Here is a 25,872-nt window from a genome sequence, read left to right as displayed (position 1 = left end):
GTTAATGTTGCTCTTTCCGCCATATGTTTTCACTAGAGTACATGCCAAGCTGTTTCAACCTCCCCACACTGTTTGTGTGTTCAGTTCCAAAAGGCTTTCCCTGCTGGCAAGAGTGGTGCTAAGCTGATGTTTACTGTGACTGTATTCCATATCAAATGCATGTAGCCTTTTTGTAGTCAGTGTGGGTGGCCTTATTGTTCTCTTATTGTTCTAATCTGCAGACAAAACTATATAGATTTTATATCCACAGTATTACATACTCCAACTGATGAGGTATATTTTACTTACATGATATCACCTATGGATCCCATTTGGTCTGTCATGTCATTTTGTGGTGACACCCTAGTTTTTTCCCTTTCCCTTACAGAGCAAATGTTCTACTACAAAGGCATTGGTATGATGAAAAGTAAACACCTGAATAATGTTCCTCAGTTTAAACTTGATCTAAGAATGTGTTGCTGCCCTGTGTCACTCTTACCCTGTCTGTGAGACTAGCCTGTTTGACTAGCTGCTGGTCACGGTCCAACTGGCTTGGAGACAGCTGCTCCCTCAGGGCCGTGCTCTCCTCCAGCTCACTGACCTCAGAGCTCTCACCTGAGATTAGGAAGCAGATCATGCAAAAACAAGTGTCAGGTTCACCACATGGGCTATAATGATGTTATAGCCTATATAGCCCAATCACACCTCCTCCAGTTGCCAAGCATCTTGTTGACAACAGTCCTCTGCTTCAAGAACCGTCCCAGAGAACTGTTCATCATCTAGCAAGGCAGATTTATGGTCTTTACTGGGCAGGTTCAATTACATTTGCTGTGCTTTTGGAAAACAGCTCTCGGCCCTACCAGCTGGCTGCTGCGCCAGGTTGTGGGTGATGATCTGGCGAATGCGTGTGGAGACAGGTATAGGCATGACACCGGACTCCTGTCCATCACCTCTAAGTGTTAGATTCAGCTCTCCTGAGCTGCCATCAGAGTGAAGCAGTGACTCCTCCAACTTCTAGAATCACACCCATCACAAGAAAAAGCAGTACCACATTCATAACACATTTTACTCAAGTAAAAATACAGAAATGTCAGCCAAAAACTATATTTACTCAAAAGTAATGCTATACATTATGCAGTATGATTGCTTGGTGGTTTATGTATTGAACTGTATATGTTATTGTCTTATTATTATTATTATTGATTAATTACCTTTGAAGGAGCATTAAAATAAATAATTAACATAATTTCTATATAGTTTTAGAACATTTAATCTATAACAGTGTATCATTTTTGATATAAATAGGAAAGCATTTATTGTCCCACGGGCAGATTTGTTTCACAGCCTGTACACAACACAGAAACATACAGACATCCGACCAACACATTTATGTTCCTGTCCTTGATTTTGTTCTAAACTGAGTGTACATCCAGTCTTTGGTAGTAATTTCTGGCATCATGTTGTCCTTTCAAATTGTTGGAAAGTAACTGCTGTAACCATCTATTTTCCCCCGAGGGGATTCGTAAAGTTCTATCTGCATTTCTTCAAGCACTGTATTAAAATCCAGTTTTTAGGCTTTGACCTCTACTAGACCTTAGTATTTTCATATTTATACTATACCTCTACTCAACTGGCAGAGACAAATATTGCTGGTTTATTTTGCAGATTCATATTATTGATATAATATATAATAAACAACAACATTATGATGTCCTTTTATAAACTACCCAGCAGCATATAAAATAATTAACAACAGGGCCACCTTTATCAGCTGCAACAATATAGTGATGCTTACACTATATTACCAATAATTATAATACAATTATAGACATAATATAATTATAATACAATTATTAGACCTGGAGAGAGGGAGGTCTGGGCATCTTTGCTTAGACTGCTGCCCCCGCGACCCGGCCCCGGATAAGCGGAAGAAAATGGATGGATGGATGGAAAATACAATTATGCATTATATATATTATTCTGATATTTATACAGTATATTTGAATATATAGTAGTTTTGTATAATTACTAGATAACTACTTTTGGCACTTGATATTTAGATTATAAATTTGTTTAATTCTACACCGTTATTGTTACAATAACTTTAGTAAGATACCTGTTATACTTTTCCACCTGTGTATTTTCCACAGCAGACATTCTGAATTATCACAGTATTGTTGGCGTCAACATTCAACAGTGGCTCTGTTCTTTTCAGATATGCAGGGTGTTAGTGATCCTGCAGGCACAACTGGTAACCGAAGAGGCCAAACTGAATTCAGCCATCTTTAATTTCATTATCTATGCCAGTGCTTTCACTAGTGTGCCATGCCTGCCGTCAGAAAACAAAAACAAAAACGCTAACACAGTGGAAATATTACCAACCTGAATCACGGCCTCCAGTCTAAGTGAGTGTGCACCTTGCTCCCGTCGAGAACTCATTACACGGCCTGCCCAGCTTAAACTGTTAGCTAACTAGCCGCCTTACCTAAAACTTTAATGGCTTCGTTTGACGAGACAGAAACGTTATCCTAACCTTAGCTTGCTATAGCTAATAAAAGACAAATGTTGACTCAAACAAAGCAGAAACCTAGCATGTCATTAAAATAATGTAATAAGACATTAAGAAAAGGCATAATGACCTGGTACCTGCTTAAAGAACAGGCGTAAGAATTGAAAAAACAAATCACTGACACAACTTTTTAGCCGAGTAACTTTAGGAGCCACTAATAGGCAAACAGCAACATTCTAATACCAGTCGACGTTGCCACGGTGACCACGCGCTTCCGGTTCGTTGCCATAGAAACACAATGTTGGCTTGGGCGTTTCCATGGCAGGACAGACGCCTAAGCCAAGATACTGGATTCCGATGGGTTAATGATCAAGGCAGTGAGCAGGGTTTTACCCAAAGAGCATTTACATCTGGTTGATCATTTGTCAGGTACAGGTGCATTTCCAGTTCACATTTTTTGATATAAAACCAACAGCATTAATAATCAAAACAGTAGTCCACAAACTATTTCTGCAAAGATTTAATGATTCACAAGAACCATTCAGTGAGAGAAAATAGAATTTAGATCTCAAATATTTGATACATAGTACAATGAAGCACCTTCAAAGTTGCCCAGCGGGCCCTAAAAACAACCAAGAATATCTAAGGATCATGTAACAGTATTCTAGAACACAGTGATCCTGGGACAATCAGAATCTGCTTTATTGGCCAGGTGTGTCGGACACACGAGGTATTTGACTCTGGTACATGGGCTCTCAATGTGTATGTACATATCCCCATGCAAGGGGCAAGTAAACAGTAAACCAGCATAAGGCTGTGTAACATAACAAAATAAGCAGTATTAACAAGCAACTGCTTATTATAAACGTTCAATTTGCACTGTAAGAGGGATATGACAGGAGCATGTCTCTGTGAACCTGAGTTTAGCCCTGTGTAGGACAGAAGGCCATTACAGTGAATCTATGGGGAAAATCTCAGGCCACTGCGATGGGTCTAGGAAGATGGTGCAGACCCCACTGTAGACCCAGAGTCTTGGCAGGAAGCACTCCACCTGCCAGGTGTTGGATACTCGGTTGTAAACCTCCACCTCCACCCTGTAGTCCCCCTCCATACCTTTCCAGTGGCCTCCAGTAACAAACAGCTTCCCATCCAACGTTACCAGTCCACCATTTTCATGTAGCATGTGGAGGAGCTGAACCTGAAAAAAGGGGGTTGTCATTCAATAGCTGAATGTACAGTACAGTATAAAACCGAGTCTTTGTGCTACAGTATATGCCTGTTAAATTAGTACTCATATAAATAAGTGTTTTGTACTGCATTTAGTCAGCAGCAGCCCACCTTGTGCCATATGTTCGCCTCTGGATCATAGCAGAAAACCTTCTTTGTGTTGTCAGCAACCAAATAAATAATTCCATCCATGCAAACAGAACAAGGTGAAGACAAGTACTTAGGGATGAAGGGCGAGCATACAATGGTCCAGCTGTCTGTAAAAAGATGTCAGTAAATAGAGTGGTTGATTTGGCACAATACAGAAAACACAAATATTCATACTGAATTACAAACCAGGTTTGGGTTTAGTAAACATGTGAATAGGATGGAAAGAGAGAGAATAGTCCTTTACTTAAAAGATCGAACACAGTCAAGTGACAATTAAGTGAATCATCATTTGCACACTTTGTGGCAAAAGCAACTGAATATAAAAAAAATTCAGAAGGAGAGAGCTTAATATTTCATATATTTTAGAAAGACACACATCCACCAGTTCATGGAAATGTAAGGACTTTTCTTGGACAAATCTAATTGGTTCCTCTATCACACCCAAGTAAGCAGTTACAGTACTTTTCTGAGAACATTGGAAGTGATAAATTTGTTGTTAAAATAGCATAAATACCAAGTTTAAAAAAAAAAAAAAATCATGGAAAAAATATGGAATTGTTGCTCTATCAACAAGGGGTGAATGAGTGATGAAAGTACAGTGAATGTACTGTATTTCCAAGTAGTTTAATAATTATCTTTTAATGTTGCACATCTTTTTGTTTTTTACAGTACCCTGTCTAAAAAGTCACTCTTTATAACCTGTAGCTCTATTAAAAACAAATCATTTGTTTGAGTTAATAGGAACAAATGTTTAGTTGGTAGATGATGAAAAATGTTCCCTTCTCTTTGAAAACCAGGTATAAATCCATTAATAAAAGGATGCCTTATTAGAAGGTGGCATCAAAACATACACCAGTATCCTCACCTATGACAGGGTTGTAGCATTGCATGGTCAAAGCATTGTACTTCACAGCACACGAGCCAATCACATAGAGCTTCCCCTGACACGTGGTGGCGGTGAAGTTGGTCACATATTTTATAGCAGGGCAGGTCAAGGCCCAGGTGTCGTTGTAAGGGTCATAACGCTCAACCTCAACTTGGTCTGACGTTGTGCCTAAAGAAGGGAAACATAAGTAGATTGAGTGATGGGGCAGAATCATGCTCCCAAACAAACAAATATTTAAAGGAAGAGGCAGCACAAACACATGTAAAATGCTGCTCTGTTTTTAGGACCTGGCTATATTTCAGGCTTTTCACTCACAAAGATGAAATGCAATAAAAACTATCACCACAGAGGTAAGAGCAGATGAGTTCCTGGAGTTTATCAGTTTTCCAGTGCACTGCAGATTTAAGGCATCACACGGAGGACTGTATTTATTTTATTACCTCCAATGACATAAATTTCCCCATCGAGCGCTGCTGACGTGTGGTTAGTCCTAGGCCGGAGCATGGGTGCCACAGTAACCCACCTCCCCTCGCTTGTGATGTACTTCCAGGTCTCTGTGGTTGACCAGGTGTTGGTATTCGAACCTCGCGACCCCCCTGTCAGACAGGAGCAGTTTGTCAATAGTCTGTCGATTCATTCCTCATGAGAAAAAAAAACAGCTCAAAACTGTTTATCATTACTTCTTTGTTGTTTGCCTGATAGGTTTCAGGACTTGACCCACCTGTGATATACACATTATTGTTCAAGGACACCACAGAGTAACCCCACTTGTTAGGGTTGGGGAAATTAGGGAGCTCGTGCCACTGTTCTGCAGAGATATAGAAAATGGGAGTTAATGTTTGAAGATCACTGAGAGAATGAGGGAAACTTCCTGAACATCTAATGTGAAAACCACAGAGAAATATGCCTCTTGTCCATTCATCTCTGCAGAATACTTTCACAAGGCACTGTATGCCTCTTGTCCATTCATCTCTGCGTGATAAAACGCTCAATGATCCAATTTTGTCACGTTTCTGCAGAGCCGTTTTCTGTCAGTACTAAATTTCACGACCTATGAGGAGGAATCACACAGACGCTTCTCAGCAAACTTTAGTTGTAAAATGGATTGCCAGCTTGAAATTTTGAGAAAGGAGAGAATATTTTTTTACTAGTCTTTGTGTTGTAGAAGGCACAATTCTTTTGCAGCGGTGTTTGCGGTCTTGGGTCTCTGTCCTCGTCTTCATCTGAGTCTTCATCATCCGAGTCATCCAGTGAACGACCTCCCATGACAAACAGCACCTCTTGCAGGTTTGGCTGTGGACTCTGAGAGTTGGGTCTGTCCAAATGCTGTGGTGCCAAATCCATTTTCTACAAAAGAAAAAGTTATGACTATTTTTGGAAATCTACTCAGACTAATTAAAGATTAGAGTAAAAAGAAGAGCAAAGCGTGAACTCGCTAACCTCCCTGTGAACTTTTTCCACAGCTTCTGTGCAGCTGGGAGAGGCCTGTACCAGGCTGTCCTTCAACAGGGTGTTAGCCAGGTAATCCAAGCTGAGTAGAGAGAGACGAGACAAGGTGAGAAGTTCAGGCAGGTGGCAGAGCCTAGCTTCCTTGTGGTGTCTAACCCACTTCAAGATGGCCTCCACATGTGTACACTCTGACCGGATTTGTAGTCTTTCATCGCCCAGGCAGGTAACCAGCCTGTCTTTGCCCAACAGCAGGAACTCCTCACCTTGTTCTATAGCCTCAAAGTTCTCCAAGAGGAAGGCCCACGCTTTGGCTACCACCTCGGGGCAGCCGTGGGTCTCCCCAAACTCCATGATTCCCAGGCAGTTTGTTGCATCGATCTGGTGCTGGAGGTATCTGCTGCAAACGGCTCTCACTGTCTGGAACTGCAGTTGGCTTGAGGTGCAGATCAGCCCCTCTACATTGCTCTGATTGATGGTTAGTTTGCCTGTGTAGGCAAAGTCCAGCAAGCAGCTGAGTATATCTGGATCAACATCATGAAGCTCCACACGTGCAGCTATGCTCTCCACAAAGTCCCCTGAGAACATGCAGCGGAAGTACATGCTGCAGAGGGCCAGCACGGCACGGTGACAGGGGAAGTCCCGACCGCCTGCACTCAGCGTTACATCGACCAGTTTGGGGTGAGAGCAGAGTGAACGCAAGCCCTCCAGGATGCTCTGAGGATGGGAGGACAGGCAGAAGTCCAGGTCATCCACATTACGCACCATGGTCAAATCTATTTCAAAATGTACAGGAGGTCAGAAGGGATGTTCAAAAATCAGCTGAGAGTCTACCTGCAAGTAGAGACAAGTACATACAGTAAATGTAAGTCTAAACACTTTTTAAAAACTGATTAGGAAAGCATCAATAATGTAACAGTGAGGTACTGTACACGGTCTTAATCCAAAGTAGCCCTGATAACAGCACATTTTATTTGGAAGACATTTTTGATGTAACTATATAGAGACACTTGGGAAAAAGTGGTGTGCGGTAGTAGTTGTGTAGTAATGTCATTCATTACTAACAAAAAGTGGTTTATAATACATTAGTTTTCTTTGAATACAAATTTAAAAAGCCTAAACGGGAATTTGAGAGAAAATTTGAGTCACTGAGTTTAGAATTTAGTTTATGAGTTTCTCCTCTGTGACCTTTCTGAAACAATCTCCTTGATTAAACACTAAAGGCACAACAAAGTGCCTTGTCTTCTAACTGTGGCATCACCATGTTGCTACATGGACTACAAAATACTTTTGGCTCATGATTAGTATGATATGCTGTAACAGTATGACTCGAACCTCCTCTGAAGCCAACAATAAATTACATTTTCTGTCATCTGATACTATGAAATCAAGTAAAGAACTAGCAAAAAAAAAGAAAGAAAGAAAAAAGCAACTCACCACAGAAGAGAATGGAAAAAATGGCTCATCCTTCCAGTAAAAAGGCAGTTTGTAGCTGAGCAGCTGGTTAGATCAACATGGAGTAGGCAGCATGGCGAAAAGCTTTTGCAATATCACTGGGACAAACCGCCTGTCGTTATTTTTAGGACTGACAGTGGCGCTGAGCTGAAGTCAGATTCCAAACAACATGCATGTGACACAGCTGCTGTTACAAGGCACGTTTAGCATCTGACCTCAATGGGCCTGGAAGCTAACAAAGGAGATAACGGCAATGATTTTGAATGTTACAACAATTAATTTAGAACACAGCCAAGATAGACACAGTGCTTATCATCCACATCTGATTAAGACGTGAGGTTTTATTTAAGATGCCTTAAGAAGTTAAAGAACATGTAAGATAAATTGAATGAGTCTGAAGACTATCGTAAAAATGATATAATAATCAAGGTAACCAAGTGTTGATTTATTTTGTAGTATTGTTAAAATTGATGTGCTTCCTGTCTGACCATTGCTCATAAGCTTTCTGGAAAATATTTACCATAAGATGCTCTCTTAGCAAAAGAAAAATGTTTTCACCCACCTCACAACACACTAGTTTACTTGAATCACTCTCTTTTGTAATAGGGCTGGGTATGGTGTGAAATGTGATGCCACTGCCAGTCTGATAAGTTTCAATACAAGTATTAAAATATCTAAATATTCTAGTACAATATTTTTTTTACAAACTGTTTAATGTCCAACCTTCTGAATTGCATTGACACAATAAAATAAAGTACAAAAATAACAAAACTATTCAAATTAGGCAGTGTCTGATCAACGTAAAAAAGGCTAAGGTACTGGCTAAACATTCAGTGCCAGTCAGTACTTGACAATTGCTACAGACAGTTAAATTCACAGTTGAAAAATATCTTGTTCTGATACCCAGCCCTAAAGTCATCAAACTACAAAGCATAAAAAAATATCAAAAAATGACACAAGCAACTACTCAAAATCAAAAATCTCTGCCTCCTTCTCCTTCCAAAAAGCAAAACTACGGTCGATGTATTTACAAATCTCATCATTGCTAAAACTAGAGATGTCCGTTCCACTGCAGGACATCCCCTCATCAGGCGTAGGCGTCTGCACAATGACTTTAGGCACCTGTCGAACCTCTGGGAGGCTCTGTTTCTCCACTTCTGCAGTGCTTTCAGACTGGCTCGCAATGTTTCCAAAGAACTTTATTTTAATGTCTTCAAATCCATCCTTCCATTCGCGGTTCCCGGCCTCGATGTCCTCTAGCACTGCCTTGTGAAAGTCTCTGACCCTCTCCCAGGGAAAGCTCCCGATGTGGTCAAACACCTCGAAACACAGCAGGTGCCTCATTTTGCGTTCGTCCACGGGCAGATCCAACTCCAGGATGTGAAAGTAGCCCAGCATGAAGAGATCCAAGGTCAGGCTGTCATACTCCATAGGCATGCCCTCCAGTCGTGGTAGGAACTGCTCTGGGGAGTAGACGGCTTTCTGCCTGTGGAGCCTGTGGATAACACCGCATGGTTATTCAAGATGTTCTAACACTATGGCTACAACTAAGGACTGTTTTTGTTCTGAATTAATCTTTAAAATATTCTTCAACTAATCTGTGAACCTTTCGATCAGAAAATAGTTTAAAATGTCCATCACGTTTTCTAAGAGCCCAGGGTGATGTCTTTAAATTGTGTATTTAGTCAAATCAGCAGTTCACAACTTACAGATATTCACTGAATTACTGTTAAATTAATCTTATGTTTAAATTAGTTAAATCAGTGGAACTGTAGGCCTGTCAGTCTTTCTGTTTATAAAAAGTCAGTGTGAAAATGAACCGGACCAGAAAGATCATTCAACAGTTCAACAGTGTTTTCCTTTCTTTGGCCTGAACCAAATGAACTGACCACCTACAAAGCTGGGGTATAATTTTCTGTGGTATTGTCACTAAGAGTGTCCCCTTTTACCTTATACATAGTAATATGATCCACTGTTGATATAGAAATATTGATTAGTGTAGCTTTAATATGTCTATCTAATAATAAATAGTTGTAGAAATGTGTTCCAAGATTTGTCTTAATGTGGAGAGGTGCTGTTAAAGCTTCCTGTGACCCCGACTCATTGAACAGCACTGGCACCCATGCTGTTCATAGTGGAGCAGGGCGAGGGAGTGCAGGGTGGAGCAGAGTGGATTGAGTTGGAGTTTCAGGCTAGTGCTACCTTAAGCAACATATTGTAGCTGTAAATATGGCGAATTTTCACTAGAGTTTTATAAATGTTTGACTCTGGACAAGGAATACCTATTTAGTACCAGTTCGGTTTATAAATGAACATGTCAAATTAGCAGCTCTGATCAACAGTTCATCAAGTACCAAAAGGTAAGCTGGTACAGTGTAACACACAACAAAGGTCCACTGCAACACATGAGCAGCCTGATGAGGACCATGACAAAATAGACTGCTTCAAGGTATCAGTGCATCACATTTACCTTCTAAAAAGTCACGCCGTCCTACCTGCGTATCTGTCGAGATGGGACGCTGGAGATCATCCTCCTCCAGTTGCCAAGCATCTTGTTGACAACAGTCCTCTGCTTCAAGAACCGTCCCAGAGAACTGTTCATCATCTTCGACTGTGTGCTCTCCATGCTGCCTCTTTGACTTGGCTCAGTTTTGTCAACGGTCTCCGGGTGTTCTCCGCTCATCTTCCTCTCTGCTGCATCTTTGTTCTTCACTGTCATGGCGTAAGCAGATTTCCAGTGGCCTAAAAACAGCACCACTATACGCTCTTTTCTAAGGCTAGTGGTCTCCAGAACATCTGCAACATTTTCATCAGCGACAGTGCCAGAGTCGCTTTTCTGCTCTATTTCTGGGGCTGGATTCAAGACATCACACTCTTTGTCCGACTCTGTGGCCTTAAGCTGAGTGGAAGAACTTAACATGACAGCCTGATCCAGCTCATGTGACAAAGGTGAGTTCTGAGTCTCAAAATTGGACTTCAGAGTCCTAACAGACACTCCAAACTGTTGGATTTCATCCTCTATACTCGCCCTGCGTCCCCTGGTGGAGCTATGTCTGTCTGATGTCTGTGAGAACACAGTGATCAGGTCAGTGTTGGGCATCTTGCAGTAGGGCTGGTCTGTGAGGTTGGTCATGAGCAGAGACATGCTCTTCACGATGCCTGATATGCGGCCGCACCACACAGGTAGAGGAACTTGACTTGTGAAGTTTCTGAACTGTGTGTTGACAGTGATATTGACTATGGGTGCGGGCAGGATGTGCCTGAGCTCCTCAGCTAGACGAGCCAGCTCCAGCTCGTAGCCTTCACAGTTCCTCTGCAAGGAAACGTTGGCAATCTGCTTCTCCAGATAGATGAGGTCATCCTCAGTCAGCAGCTCACCAGAGGGCCCCAGGATGGCATTGTGGGCTTGGGAGTATCTCCAGCTGACTTTGGAATATCTGTTCCCATTTTCCTGTAAGGCATGTATAAAGTCTTTTTTAACATTTCAAGTGGCTTAGGCAAGCAAAGACAGTAAAACTGTGATCCAGCCCTAAAAAATATAACTGGACTAGAAATGTGCTATGTCTTCACTGATTTGACATATGTAAATAAAAGTAAAGACAATGGTATAAGTGTTTTCCAGTTTTTTAGACATGCAGATTTAGAATAGTCTCACAAACTCAGACCACAATTTTAACTTAGCTCATTGTAGTCTGTTTAGGGCTCAGTAATGACTCATTTAAATAAGGTTTATAAGCACATTGTACAACACTCTGCTAGAAAGCAGTAAAAAAAAACAAACCCCATCACAATTTCTTATTTCTTCCAAAAGTGTTCAAACAGAGCAGCAAATCTTCACATTTAAGAAGCTAGACTCTGAGGATGTTTGGCATTTTCACTTAGAACATAACTAAAACAAGAGGAAGAGCACATGTACCTCCGCCAAAGCACAATATTCATTCACAGGAATGAGATGCAGAACAACACAAGATATGTCCTAAAATCCTTGATCCTGATCGGATCCAGATAATCCTTTAGGGCATGATAGGCAGTTATACCTGGCATCTTACCTGAACATTTCAGGGTTCCATCTTCATTTCCGGCCAAGTTATGACAGAAAACAGGCATTAAATGTTTTCAATGTTAACTTTAAATGGCTGTCAGGTCTGGAATCCAAATCCTATCTGGATGAAATTTGGTTTGGTGATAGATATTGCCACCCTGCATATGTGTGTCAAATTTCAAGCAAAAAAAAATGATTTTGATAACTTTTGACAGAGATATGATTTTTTTATTTTATTTTGCCCCATGATAAAAATTTTTGTGATTTATTTTGTGTGACCTTGACCTTTGACCTTTTCAGCCCAAATCTAATCACTTCTATCACTTCTCACACACATACTGAACCAAAAACATAACCTCCTTGGCAGAGGTAATAATTAAAGATTTAGAAAAATGGCTGCAGATTCATTTTCTGCCAATTGATTAATTGACTTCCTAGCAGTATGTCTTAGTTTATGTTTTTCACCTAAAAGAAATTCTGGTGAAAAATGGGCCATGCCGTTGCTTCATTTTCTATCTCTGAGCTCCTAAAAAGACAAGTTATGCAAAACTACTGTATCCCTAGAATTTTAAATAAAAACACTTGCTGGTTGATTTCTGGCCTAAAATGTTGCAGCAAAAAATCTTCTTATAATTCATATAGAGCCAAACTGTTCATGAACCTGTACTGTCATAACAGATTTGCAAGGTTTAGATAAATGTACAAAGTGTAGTACATTAATGACGTGACTGTCTTAACAAAGACATTACCTTCCTCCTCTGGTCCTCCTCATCCAACAGCCTGGCCTGTAGCTGCCTCACCATGACTTGCCTCTTCCACTCAGCAATGGGACAGCCTCTGTCATCATGGGTGGGCACCAGGTAGTCGATGTCTGACAGGTTGGCCTCCTCAGTGGGCAGCACCACCATCTTATTTTGCTGAACACACAGCAATAATATTCCAGCTATAAGCATTTCACCTAAAGAAAGGAAGCACTTACAGTACAAAGGACAGATGGACAAACTAAGAAAGCTTGTTGCACTTACTGGCTGTCCAGAGAAGACCCCTGACATCCCCGATTGCTTCAGCGATGTAATGGACTTCATGTCCCCAAGAAGTTTTCTGTCAGCTAGAAGATTTACATCAGGCAGCACCGTGTTATCAGCAGAGATCTCGCTCCCCACCCCCCTAGGCTGACTGAACTCTTTAATATCTGAAATACAAATCATCAGTCTTGCTCAGTTGACTTTAGTTGAATAAACACATTTTTTTTCTATCAAGCAGTAACGTACAGCAACCACTTCAACACACCATGACATACTGTGATTAAATTAGATGTTTCCTTCCTTAAATGTTCCTCTCACCAGATGTAGCGATTTGAACCTGCTTTGTTCTACTGACAGCGTTCATTTCTGGCTGGGCATGTGTAGATGAAGCAGAAGGCAAAGGAGCTGCTCCAAGAGGGGCCTGAGGGTATCTCGCCTGTGGGTCCTCCTCACTCTCAGGTTGCTAATTTGGAGAATAAAGAGGCGTTGCTTGGTTGCTTTGGGTTATCATGTGGAATAGTGAAAAGAACAGAAAACATGGTGAAATTAAATCGTAGGGTTTCACAGGACCTTTAGACTATCCATGTGGGTGTTACTGCTGTGACCGTTCCTACATGTGTCGCTCAGAGACCCATAGTAGTCCTCCCTGTTGTGCTGCAGACACACAGCAAGCTTTACCTTCACTTCTTCCTCCACCGGATTAGTTACATCAGTGGGCCTGTCTGTACAGGCTGTCTGCAAATACAACAAAGTCATATCTAATTACATGGAATACTTTAAATACAGCAATTATGAAAAAGAGAAATCCAAGGCACTTTTCTTGAAAAACATTAAAAAGCACTTTATTCAGATTGCTCTCATAATTACAACTCTCTGCCCCCTCCTGAGTTTATTCTACAGCTTATTAAATGGACTCTTAAAAACAGTTCAAGATAAGGGCGCTGCTCTGGATTTTTGTTTTGCTAACCTTTTCTTGGGTCTATGGGAAAAGGATTTTGTGTATGGTAACGTTCTCTACTTGTGTGTATCGGTTCTAATGCTTTGTTGCCTTTATGTAACTGTTTATTTTAGGACTAAGTGTTCTTTGTTGCACCGCACGGAGTGACAGCAAGTTACAGCAGCCGTGTCCTCGTTGTGTTCTTTTCCGTGTTTTTATGACGTCCTGTTCTTATGTGTCTTTTCTTATGGTGTTATGTTGGTTGTTCTCTATTGCTGCTGTAACACAGACATTTCCCCACTGTGGGGTCCTCCCCTCCCCTCCCCTCTCCTCTCCTCACCTCTCCTCACCTCTCCTCACCTCTGTTTTACGTGATAACATAAAATGGTGGATTGATACACTGATGATGTTTTGTTGTTCTGGACTGGCGGAGGAGGAACTCTTCCTGTACTATGATTTTTTTTTAACACCAACAAAAGAAACAGAAAACTGAGTATTAAATGTTCTAAGAACACCATCTTCTTAGATCTTGCTGGGTGATGATAGGTTTTATCCCCATTAGTTTCAGTGCCTTTGGCCCATTTGTGACAGTGGAGTTTGAAAAGCAGGCTATAATAATGTCAGATCAATGTGCACAGAGAGGTTGTCGAACTAAAATTACTCAGCATGCTCATGAAAGAGCTCAGTCTATTTCTACATCAGAACTCTTTGAGAAAAGGGAAAGGAAGTCCCCAGATTGTCAGCTCGTCGATTCTAAAGAGAATAATATTGACCTGGAACCTCATAAAAAGCGACTCCATTCTAGGGAAAGTGTTTTCAGAGCTTTTCAAGATTAGTTTAAGTACAGCTCCTATGCTGCAGGATTGGTCAGTACGTAACTATCCTATGTAGCCAGTGACAATCCCAGTACCTGGCTCCCTCACCCCTAGAAGAGTCAAACATTTTACCCATAACGCGTACAACCTCAGATCCTTTATAAATTCCAATACCAAGTTCGCTGTACAGTATATGTCCTATCCTGCACTTGTGATTGTTGTAGTAGTTTCTTAATGTAAAAATGCAATTAGGATTATCCTCTGGATAGACATTTCCAGAATCCACATAGCAGCAACCCTGGCACCCTAATGTTTGAAGGTAGAGAGAACCTTTCTATACACATTAATTACAGGTTACGTGATATTGATTTTAGTCAATTTTCATAAATGTTTCTCTTTCTTAGTAGGGTTTATATACATTATATTTTGGTTTCCTGTGAAGCCACTTGCTGGTATGTTTTGGTCGTAACCATCAATGAGATCACTGGTTTCCTGTTTCTTAGCGCCTATCACCAGGTGTTTGTAATTACCTCACTTCTACTAAAGGGAAAACTGTGTGTTGCAGGTTACACCCTGAAGAAGGCAGTTTAGGCCGCTGTGTGTGGGCTGGAACCCATTTGTTTAAATATTTATTAGTATTGTTTTTAGTTCTTCGTTATGAGAGCCATCTGAATAAAGGGTTATTAATCTGCTTAAATGTTTTTGGTCCCTTTTCCAAAGAGCGCCTTCGACACACCTGCATCAAACTGAGCACTCCAGTTTTTTCTTTCTTCTTCTGCAAAAAATGATTAATTTATAAATTATGGATAAACCGTGAGGCTTTGGCTGACAAGCTGCAAGAGCAGGGGCAATTTTAGATTTGTTTAAAATGTTTTTCCCATTGTCAGGGAACAAAAGCCTGGTTATGAGACTAAATGTCACGCACTGTAGAAATTGTAAAGCTCCCTAAGGATCATTTGTGATAGCGGGGTATAGAAATACAAACTGACTTGACACTGATAGATGATAAAACACAGTGAACCTGTTGAAAAAACAAAGTTGCTTGTCTGCCTTCATAATGTCAAACCTTAGTGGTAACAAATAAAAGTGAAACTGCTCATTCACACCGAGTCACATCACACCTACTGTAACATTCTCTATGGTCAGACACCCCACATCATCTATGTAACAAGTACAGCCGTGGTATGACTGCAGCAGTGTCTCATGCCCTGGACATGGGATGCATTTGTACATTTTTCCAAAATCACACCTTCACTGAGGAAGTGCGACCACTGATATTGCTGTACGGACCTCACACTGACATAAAGTTGGACAGCTGCTGACCCTTCATAGGTTTTCCCACATTTCATTATGCACCCCTATAGGTACATCACAGCTGCTTTTCCTCCTCTATTTGAGTCAAATTTTAGAAAACAATATGCAATGTAACAAACCCAGTGTGTCCACGTGACATCAGATTGATTAGAAATTTAAAAGCTTTGTACCACTCCATATTTTTAGACATGTGAGCATTGCAACAGACTTGTCTTCACTGGAAACAACCACAGGGATACTGTGAGCAGAAAAAGGTTGTTTGTTTTTGCACTTGTGTGAATGTACCTAAAGATGTGAATTCTACACAGTGTACACACACAATAAACCAATGGAAAAACAACTGCAAATGGGACCCCAGAGAGATCATTCAGCGCTGAAAAGTTCACATTTGTGACACTATAATACTTTTTGAACAATGAACAACTTGATAAAGTCTGGACTTGAACTGAACTCTGGCAGTTCACATCTGAGGTACATGTAAAAGGAATCAGGTGAGTTCTTTTTCCTTCTGCTGTCAAAGATAAATTATTTCTCAGTAGAAACACAGCAGGAACAGTTACAGGAGATAGAACAATAGATTGTGTAATTGATCTGAATTGTCTGGAGGGTTTCTACAGGTCAGTATGGCATGTAGCTCTGTGGCTCTGATGGGCTTTTTCCTGACGAATATTAAGTAACAAGTGTATCTGGTTAAGAATGAAAGAGATAGGTTGGCTTATGCTGGCAAAACAGTCATTAAATTAAAAGACATTAATGAATAATCTAAACAGTATCACCTAAAATGTCTGGATTGAAATGAACAAAGCCTGAAGACATCCACTAGCAAAACAAGTGCATGGGATGGCAAGCAACCTTGAATAATTGGCAGCATTTCACACCACTAGGGAGGATATATGGAAACATTTAGATCCCCTTTAATGAAACTGCATTGCCCTAATGCACTCCATGCAGAATGCATATCAGATTCAGCTCTCCAAGAACATTACCAGTAACCAAAACATCAAAGGCAGCCCTAAAGTGCTGCTGCATGCTGTTGTGCTTTGTGTCCGTGAGGTGGTCTTTGCCATTTCCTCTCACACGGCACTTTGATGTCGAACAGCACACAATATGCTGTGACACTACTCAGGAGGAGGAATAAACTTCCCAGAAGTTGTGCAATCCATAAATAGATAAACAAGGGGGGTGGGGGTGGGGAGAGCCTGATTCCTTTGTGACCCTTCTCATAGCAGTTCAATGTCCTACAAGCTACGGTAAACTGTCCTTTGTGTTTGTGCATTTAATTAGACCCTGTGGCCAGAGAGTATTTGGTTTTCATTAGCACCCCATCGCAATTGCTATGACAGCTGGATCCACCCTCCCTCTATCAACGACCACAACAACCTTGATAACTACAGATTAGGAGCCAAGAGTTAAGAAACAGCTACTCAGTGTTGTCTCATTGTCAGACATGCATGTGCCTGTGGATGGCGCTTTGACAGAGCTTCAGTATTTCACTGTGTATTTAAAAAATGTCTTGTAATGCTGCGCTCTGGAATCAATCATTAAAACATCCTGTTTCCACATGAAATATTCACCTTCTTGGTGATAAATTGCGATGTGGAATGCACACAGCGGGTATACATTATACACAGAACACTATAGTGTAAATACATGTCCATGCATGTTAAAATGCTCTCAGGTTTCCTGCATGGAGGTGAATGCTTGTGAGGCTACCAACCAAAAGAAACAGTGTTTTAGCCAACATTTACAGCTTTTTTGCATCCACTGTAGCTAAACAAGACTACTGACCATATTTGACTACTTCATCCTGGAACACTGTATACTGGATCAGAACACTATACTGTATCTGGAAACAGTACAGGATTTTAAAAAAGGGGGGAAAATCGTGTCTAAGTTACAAAAATCAACAATGACAAAATACATGAGGCCGTGAGCATGAAGTATTAGTCATGCCTAACGGTAAAAGGCTATAACTGATGAGGAACTAGGTAAAACACTGCCAAAGCATCTGCCATCTAGGGCCTCTTTAGGAGAAAAATTGTTACTCAGCCTGTCCAGTCAATTACAAATGAACAAAGAAAAACAACAAGCTCCAAAAAGGAACAAAAACTAGCAAAACCAGTGTAATAAGCACAAAAACAGAGAAAAAGGTCAATAAACCAACCTGCAACTCACCAACCTGACCTTAAATAATTCTCCCAGCACACACCAGTACAGCTTCACGGTACAGTGAAATTCCAGAGGCACCGACCCGTGCAGCCAGGTATCCAGAGCAGCCTCTCCGTGTCGAGGACGTGGTGTTATCTTAAGATCACCAACCACTTGTTTGACACCATCATGAGCATCTGCACCAGTGGCCAAGGGCCGCTGGGTCAAAAACAATAAACTCTGATCAGAGAATGCTTTTAATAATTAACAGGAAGGATAGGATGGCCAGTAATGCCACCAATGCATGGACAAACCAATGGCCATGTTGTTGCACGAAGGGAGGTATCAGTGGAAGACTTGTCAAAGCAGCAGGAAAAGAGACGTTATCCATGCGCGCTCAGGTGGCTTTTCCACTTGGACCAGTTGAATGAAGGAGCTAATTTATCAAGCTTTTATGGTTTTGGGAGGAGGAGTGGGGAGTGGGGGATAAAATATAGCCTACCTGAGATGATGAGTAAAATGTTACAGTGGAAATGTGACACTGTAAATTTGAATGGATGACTGACTGTTAATGTGGAAAAGCTGGTAACAATAAAGAGACAGGTGCATGTGCAGCCATGCTTTGCAGTTCACACAATTCTGCCAGTGTATGAAGCTACAGAGACATGTTTCATTTCTCACTGCAAAAAACTATCTGGAAATTTAGATTATGTCCTAAAAAGCACAGTGATGAAATGGAATGACAGCAAGTTGCTCTGTCCAAGTATTCTAAAAATACTACTCTCAAACAACAGTATCTTTGGCTCAGCTGCTGTGAATAGAGAGCAAAAGCCACAAATGTGTGTGAAGTAAACCTCACACCACACACTGTTTATTTGATTGCAGCTGTTCTTGAGATGCGAGATGAGGAAGAGAGTCTGACCTTGCTGTGAGCGATCTAAACATGTAGAGAAGCTAAATAAACGGCATATCCCAGCCCATCTGGTCGCTGCTCGGAAATGAGATTATCTGGCTGACGCTTGGGAACCAATGGATCCTGTGATCTATGCAGCACTTCACAAACGTGAAATACCACCGGACATGTAATTAAGGAATGTCTATTTCCTCCACAGTAGCTTTAAAAGCATTACACACACTTGACTATATTAGGATTTCAAATAATCTAATGCTATTCCAGGTTCTCTGTCAGATGACCTCTTTGTTCACACTGAGCCTCAGTTTGTGTGTCCATCTCATACAATGAAACATAATACACCACTGTGTCTGCTACAGTACCAACATTACACCGTATCCTAAGGTGACAATCATAGCACTTTTAAGTCCCTGGAAAAACACGACACACAAACGAAACGTATGTTTGAAGCCAATGACATCCTCCTTTCTAAGTCCACAGAGGGATAGGGTTGCTGGTCCCAGGCATCAGAATGGTGAAAACACTGAAATTTAAGCTCATGGATCTTGTAACGAGTTCAGCCTGTGGGCCTTCTACCTGAGCCACTGGAGAGGGGTAACTGATAGGCCCTCAGCTGGTGGTGGCACCGGCTGCGTTCGATGCTGTAGCGGCCCTTGTGCTAATTAGCAGTTCTATTGTTGATGGGAGGATTATTCCTGAAAGGGAGCTCAGCAGCCATACCTTACTGACTCCCTATCACCATCCTCTTCAACCGCTGCTCTCCTCTGTTGGTATATTCATCACTGCAGTCTGGGCTATAGGCAGCGAGCAAAGTGTGATGGTCAGAAACAATGACAGGTCGAAATCTGTGAGGCTTTAGGTTTCAACAACTCCGCTGACAGAGCAGTCCCCATAGGTTCTTTCAGTGTTTCCTATTTAAAACCAACTCCACAAGCTCAAATTTCAGTTCAAATTACTGCTTTGACTCTTAATGGAACATGCAAACCATCACAAACAAGGTGTTAACACTGAAATATTCATCAGTCACATTAGGGAGTGTCATGCTTTCCACACAAAACAAAAGGGTTAACCCCAGAAACTGCTTGGTAGCAAGCTAAGAATGAAGAATCTCCTCTAGCACTCACAGAATCATCACTTATAATGCTTTATTAAACACAAAATCAACCGTCCTCTACTTTCTCTTAAACTGAGAGCAAAGCTGTGTGTGAAAGAGAGCAGCTCTGGAGAGGGACAGGCTTTACCTGACTGAAACACAGTACACGTCACAAATAAATGATACACAGAGGATATAAGATGCTTCTAGTGTTTCTAGCTTTGATTTTCAATGGCTGGGCAGTACTGACATAAAGAGAGGACACAAAGCGGGGAAATGTTCCAAATAAAAACCAAATAAAAACATACTGTATGTGAGACAGGGCTTACATTGTTCTCCATGACACGGAGATATCTGGCACATTCATAGTGTCCGTTGTACTCTGCCAAGTCTGCTGCTGTGAACCCATCAATATCTTGATCTGAGGCATTTGCTTCATTAGCCAACAGAATTTTACAGCACTAAGGGAAGAAATAGGGCAATGCACGCACACAGAAGCAATATGCATCATTTCAGCTTTTTATTTTGATAAGAAATGACAAAACAATGAACAAGTTTCTTCTCACCTCCAGCTCTCCATTCTCTGCAGCATCATGAAGTGGGGTCCCTCCCCAAATATCCTTGATGACCTTTGAACCCATGTGAAATAGCCTCTCCAAGATACAATAATGCCCCCTGCTGGCAGCAAAGTGCAGAGCAGTCGCCCCATCTCTGTCCTGGGAGGACAGGCTGACATCACTACTACCTGCTCAGCAGCAGACAGACAAAGATATTAACTGGGGAACATAGCGGAGCATTTTGCAGCTAAACAGATATTTACCTCAGGAGTTGGAAAAAAAAAAAAAAAAAAAACAGATAAAAAAACAAACACTTTTTCATAATATAACATGATTTTGTGTTTTTCCGCTGACCAGCCACGCCACCACGGCTTCATGGCCCATGTGAGCAGCAGCATGCAGGCAGGTCATGCCATCATGGGCCCTCAGGTGGATGTCGGCCCCGCAGTCCTTCACAAGGTATTCCACCACATGCAGGTGTCCTTCCTGGCAGGCCAGGTACAACAGAGTAGCACCAATAACTGTCTGATGATTCGCACACCTGCAACCCCAACAACAACAGGGGTAGACAAGGTTAGGTTTCCTTTATCAGCCAGTACCATCAGTAATGCACCAGTCTGATATGTAGAAGATTCATCTGCTAAAAACAAGTACAGGAAGTACATATTTACAGTTAAATGCTAAATCTGTAAAGAATATCTTTTAGACTTTTTTTGCAAAATATGTAATTACTACCAGTATTAGTAGTGACGGTAGTAAATAAATGAAACTAAATTAAAGCTCAAATTAAGAAAATGCACAAATAGAAGACAAAGAAAGATCTGTACATATGCTGATCAAGGTTGTCCAATGAAAAAGGCCTGATGACCACGCTTTTACAGTCTTCTGTGGATCTCATGACCCACTGGTGCGTTTAAAATGATGGGCAGAATCTGTAAAGTTCCACAGTGCCAACAGATCCACAACAAAGACAGAAGAGATGGTGTGCAAGGTTGTGTCACTTGCACAAGACTGCCATAATAAAGTGAGAAACAGCATTACCTAGGGAATTGTGTGACACTACTTTAAGGGATGTACCGACTGCATTCCGCACAGTGTATTTCAGCCATGGCAGCAGGGCCCTGACAAACCACAACATGCTTTTTTAGCTTTTATGGTTTATGATATTCCATCACACAGATGGCTGATCTGCAGTAAGAAACATGTGACCAAATATCTTCAACATCAATTCTAATACAAATAACTGTTTACAAGAAGAGGTATTTTGCACTGCTTGTTTCAAAAGCATGAGGATGTTTATTTTTTAATCCTATATCTCAGTTAAAGGAGCACAGATTGAAAAAGGTTTTATTAATTGTCATCCAACAAGCCAGTGCTGGAGCACTGGACACTGCAGGGCTGCGAGCATTTAAAATGACATACTGTACTTTAACAGTCTCAAGGCTGGCATGTGATCGACAGTCTCTAGGCATGTATTATTCACAGGCTGGCCATGGTTGGCTGACCGAGCCAGGTGTCACACAAATTGCATACTCTCCTGAGACAAGGAGGCGAGGCAGGAACACCAGCATATCTTTATGTTGTTCTTATAAGGTGCCACTGTCTCAGGTCTAAGTAACAGAGAACTACCAAAGCCCCCTCACACCCCCAGACCCCCACTCCCCCAAAATCCTTCTCTGCTTTTCTGCATTAACTGTTTATTTGTTAAATTAGTCACAGAACACAAATTTCTTTATGCAGTTCATGAATTTGTTAAGATTCACCCTTGCTATGGTAATGTTTCCGTTAATTGGGGGGGTATTTACATAAAAGGTTGGCTAAAAGCTATAATAGGCTACCTAAACAGTACACAACCCACCTGACTCATTAGTGAAGCATTAATACCATGTGTTGCAATTAAGAGTGTGTGAAAAGCAGCATGCACTGAAGCTGAAATAGCTCAAACTTTCTTAATAGATACTGTGTAAGCAAGCTCAAAGTAGGCTAATCGATGAACAGATCAAACAGTAACATTAAGCTGAAAGCAATGAAGTAACCCAATGGTTGAAATAGGTAAACGTAACATTTATTGATAAATAGGTTAAACTGTTAGCAACAAGTAGTGGATAAGTAGATAAATAAGAGGCTAAAAGTAACACTGACAAATACGTGTTTGAAGTAGTAGGCTGAAAGAAAGTTCATTTAAAAAGTTTAGTTGTGGTTTCATTGAAAGTTTTACTCTAGCTGACCGAATGGTAACCTGAGTAGAAATCAAGTCAAAGCAGATGTATTTAGAAAGAACATTTAAATTAATGAAAAGTTGACCAAAGTGTCAGTGAGGGAGCCATCCTAACATGGTGAGGAGGCTCATTGCACAGCCTGGGGGCTACTGATGAGAACGCACTGTCTCCCCCACTCTTCAGCTTTGTTCATGGGACCACTAGAAGAACCTGGTTGGCCGAGCAAAGAGAGCTGATAGCAGTTAGCTAACCAATTTAATGCTTTACACGTCATTAATAAAATCTTAAAAATTGATCCTAAAGCAAAATAGGAGGAATATGATGTGAGTACCTGTTAAAAGCAAAGCTGCAGCATTTTGAAGAAGATGCAAATGAGCAAGTGAAGACTGACCTTTGACAACAATCTTGACTGGAAAAAACAGTTTTGACAACTGAATAAATCTGTTTATCCAGTCTAAACTTTTAGTCAAAAGTCATGTACAGGGCCCAAAAACCAAGACTTCTGTTTTGTTCATAAGAAAGTTTAAAATCTTTAAGGCTATCAATGATTTAACATGACCAAGGCAATCCAAGAGAGAAGGTTGCAGCTTGCTATGAAGGTGCCCTCTATTAACTATTTTTGCTTTCCATAATTTTTAGGTTTTGTTGAACTTACTGGGCTTTGTGTTTAGTCTCTATTTCTTTCATTGTTTATTTTAATAAATGCCACCATTTAATGCAGCCCCTGCATCAGGTTTAGGGCAGCACATAACTGTCCTTTCTATGGGGTGGTAGCACTGTAGGTACTTAAGCATTGTCAGTCTGTGCCCACATCATAAACAGATCCTTTCTGATATTCAGGTGTAGCCTCATTATTGGTGTCTGAAAAAGTCACCATAAAAGCTAAGCTATTTTCTCCAGTGATCTGTCAAAGAACAGATATAGGTACAGTAGCACTGGTGAAAGCAAGGGCTATAGTTACCCAGGGGCCTGCTGAATGAGTAGTTTCAAACAGGTGAGGTCCCCATTGGCTGCAGCGTAGTGAGCAGGAACAGCTCCACCATTTGTCTCTGCTTCTGCTGCTCCTCCCACAGAAAGCAGCCACTTAATGACGTCCACACAACCGAACCGGGCTGCGAGGTGGAGCGCAGTGGCACCAGAAGCATCCCTATCCTGGAGACATTCAGAGAGATCAGATTTAGATAGTGTTAATGTAGATGAAATGAAATCCACTATGTGTATACAGGTAAATACTTATCAAGACACACCAAAAGGGATTTGTTACTCACTCATACAGCATAAGACACAAAATACAAAGAGGCACAGTTCTTCTCCATTAGGAATCAATAGAAACAATCAGATGAAACATAAGATACTGTATGCTCTTTAGTTTTAGGCAGGATTCTGCAGATTCAATGATAATTCTGAGACAAAAGATGTAGGTAAACTTCACTCCACAAACAATAGTTTAATAATAGGTTTAGTAGGAACTCCCGTCAAACATCTGGATATAATTACACTTAGTACATAATACTAAAGGATCCACAGTTAGTCAACACCATACAGATGTGGCTAAATGGGCTAAACACTTACATCTTACTGCTATAGAGCAGAACTCTTGCTCTTTCTATAAAGATCGGTTAAATAAAGAAACGTTCTCACTGTGCTGTATTGTTGTGTGCACCACACTAAACATGGACAGCAGAAAGAATAAAGGAGAGTTGCCTGAGGAAAAAATATGGATGTTCCTGTGACCACAGTTGCAATTATTATTAAGACGTTTAAGGTCCATGGACCAAAGCCAACCACCCTGCAAGAGACAGATTGAGCCCAGATTAAACAGGAGAGTTTGAATGGTGGAAAATGAACTAAGGAAAACTTCAGAGCAAATACAAGCTGACCTCCAGGACTGGTGTCTAGTTGCGCCACATGTTGCCCTCTGAAAGAAAGTGGGCTCCATGGAAGAAGGCCCAGGAACAACCCATTTTTTCAAAGACACATAAAGAACTGTTAGTGGAATTTGGTAAAATGTTCACAAGTCTCAATGTTTACGGAAGAACGTCCTTTGGACAAAGACCAAATGAGCTAAGTCACATCAACTCTGTGCTCCCAGCAAAAATCTTTCAAAGCAAGTAACACTGGGACAGTGTTATTTGCTTTGAAAGATTTTTTTACTGTGAAACTTGGTTACGTTATGGGGCCGTGTTGCTGCACCTACTGCAGGGTGCTTTGGACCTGTGTGGCCACGATGAAATCAGTTGTAGGTCATGGTGTCTCCAACAGGTAACCCAATTAATGATGCAATGCATGATGTAAACAGCTTGTCATACAATCATGTAACTTGCACTCTGGGATCAGTCATATGACACTTCAATAAGCACAGCCTAAATTTTGATTCGTAAAATTGAGTTGGCAGAAATTACCAGGAAAGCTGTGACATCTCTCCAAGGCTCTCTGGTTACGTTTCAGTGTGTGTGAGCATGTAGAAAGATTTTTCTCAATAGATAAGCTTACCTCAGTGCTGCAGCCTCCTTGCTCCACCAGCCATTGCAGCTCCTGGATGTGGCCAGTAGCTGCTGCATCATGTGCTGGTGAGGCCCTGTTTAAGGCCCGGAGATCAGCCGCCAGACCCATCTCACTCACCAGGAACTGCAGGCACTCCAGACGTCCACACCTGGCTGCGTGGTGCACCAGGCCGGCACCTTGAGCATCAGCGATGCTTGGTGAGAGATGACCACAAGATGCCAACACCCTCAGAGTTACGAGATCCCCTGCTCGAGCCGCCTGGATGGCCAGATGAAGCACCATCCCTGGATGCTACGAGTAGGTAATGGCACACAGAACAAGCTCCTTGGAGCTTTTTGGATCCCTGCAGCTTGCCATCACACTCTCACATGCAATAACTCCCATACAACAATATACAAGTTGTTGCCTCTTACTGGGCCGGGAAAGTGACACCCTAGCATCAGCCAGCTGGCAAGCACGGCGGCTGGGGAGAGAGGAGGAGGTCAGAGCCGGCAAGATGGAAAGGTAATGAAAGACGGGTGAAGGCACAGCACTCTTGTTTTACTTTGTGTGGCGGTGACCATATGCTAACACACATCCATGCTTCACTGGAGATGGGGGAGCTGAGGCGGCATGGAAACTTAAGTAATGGGAGAAGTCAGAGCCAAGACAT

General features: G+C 41.4%; 3 protein-coding genes across 5 annotated transcripts in view; all 3 read right to left on the bottom strand.

Annotated features, from left to right (window-relative positions):
* The window catches only part of crocc2 (ciliary rootlet coiled-coil, rootletin family member 2), a 42,655-nt gene extending 39,943 nt beyond the window's left edge, over positions 1 to 2,712 (bottom strand). For both annotated transcript variants that reach the window (XM_020609901.1, XM_020609900.1), the window contains exons 1-3: positions 2,362 to 2,712; positions 840 to 993; positions 479 to 594 (exon numbers count right to left, since the gene is read on the bottom strand). In XM_020609901.1, the coding sequence (XP_020465557.1) occupies positions 479 to 594; positions 840 to 993; positions 2,362 to 2,418 (327 nt within the window). In that variant the 5' untranslated portion in view covers positions 2,419 to 2,712. The remainder of the gene's footprint in view (positions 1 to 478; positions 595 to 839; positions 994 to 2,361) is intronic.
* Positions 2,713 to 3,304: 592 nt separating this feature from the next.
* klhl30 (kelch-like family member 30) lies at positions 3,305 to 7,712 on the bottom strand. Its single transcript, XM_020609921.1, has 8 exons — positions 7,635 to 7,712; positions 6,192 to 7,031; positions 5,900 to 6,098; positions 5,473 to 5,559; positions 5,192 to 5,347; positions 4,731 to 4,919; positions 3,827 to 3,972; positions 3,305 to 3,686 (listed from the first exon to the last, which is right to left on the bottom strand). Exons 2-8 carry the CDS (start codon positions 6,963 to 6,965, stop codon positions 3,438 to 3,440), a joined length of 1,800 nt encoding a protein of 599 aa, XP_020465577.1. The 5' UTR covers positions 6,966 to 7,031; positions 7,635 to 7,712; the 3' UTR covers positions 3,305 to 3,437.
* Positions 7,713 to 7,996: 284 nt separating this feature from the next.
* espnla (espin like a) lies at positions 7,997 to 25,871 on the bottom strand. Of its 2 annotated transcripts, XM_020609919.1 has the most exons (11): positions 25,209 to 25,871; positions 23,677 to 23,867; positions 20,851 to 21,037; positions 20,506 to 20,655; positions 20,269 to 20,400; positions 13,290 to 13,454; positions 13,038 to 13,182; positions 12,720 to 12,886; positions 12,444 to 12,611; positions 10,148 to 11,103; positions 7,997 to 9,147 (listed from the first exon to the last, which is right to left on the bottom strand). In XM_020609919.1, exons 1-11 carry the CDS (start codon positions 25,500 to 25,502, stop codon positions 8,616 to 8,618), a joined length of 3,087 nt encoding a protein of 1,028 aa, XP_020465575.1. In that variant the 5' UTR covers positions 25,503 to 25,871; the 3' UTR covers positions 7,997 to 8,615. The 2 variants fall into 2 exon arrangements, with proteins under 2 accessions (XP_020465575.1, XP_020465576.1); XM_020609920.1 differs by lacking the exon at positions 20,269 to 20,400.
* Between the last annotated feature and the right edge of the window lies 1 nt (position 25,872).

The sequence above is a fragment of the Monopterus albus genome, unplaced genomic scaffold (genome assembly GCF_001952655.1).
Source record: "Monopterus albus unplaced genomic scaffold, M_albus_1.0 scaffold103.1, whole genome shotgun sequence".
In the NCBI taxonomy this organism is placed as follows: Eukaryota; Metazoa; Chordata; class Actinopteri; order Synbranchiformes; family Synbranchidae; genus Monopterus; species Monopterus albus.
Note: the sequence above shows the minus strand (reverse complement) of the source record. Positions and strands in the feature narration are given on the sequence as shown.

Excerpts from the sequence above, each read along its gene's own strand:
- espnla (XM_020609919.1), bottom strand. The coding sequence starts at position 25,502 with ATGGTGCTTCATCTGGCCATCCAGGCGGCTCGAGCAGGGGATCTCGTA. Across the intron at positions 23,868-25,208 it reads AAGGAGGCTGCAGCACTGAG|GATAGGGATGCTTCTGGTGC; the intron begins GTAAGCTTATCT and ends GAATGTCTCCAG. Across the intron at positions 11,104-12,443 it reads AGGAGGACCAGAGGAGGAAG|GAAAATGGGAACAGATATTC; the intron begins GTAATGTCTTTG and ends CATGCCTTACAG.
- klhl30 (XM_020609921.1), bottom strand. The coding sequence starts at position 6,965 with ATGGTGCGTAATGTGGATGACCTGGACTTCTGCCTGTCCTCCCATCCT. Across the intron at positions 4,920-5,191 it reads GGAAATTTATGTCATTGGAG|GCACAACGTCAGACCAAGTT; the intron begins GTAATAAAATAA and ends TCCCTTCTTTAG. Across the intron at positions 3,687-3,826 it reads AGGCGAACATATGGCACAAG|GTTCAGCTCCTCCACATGCT; the intron begins GTGGGCTGCTGC and ends CCCTTTTTTCAG.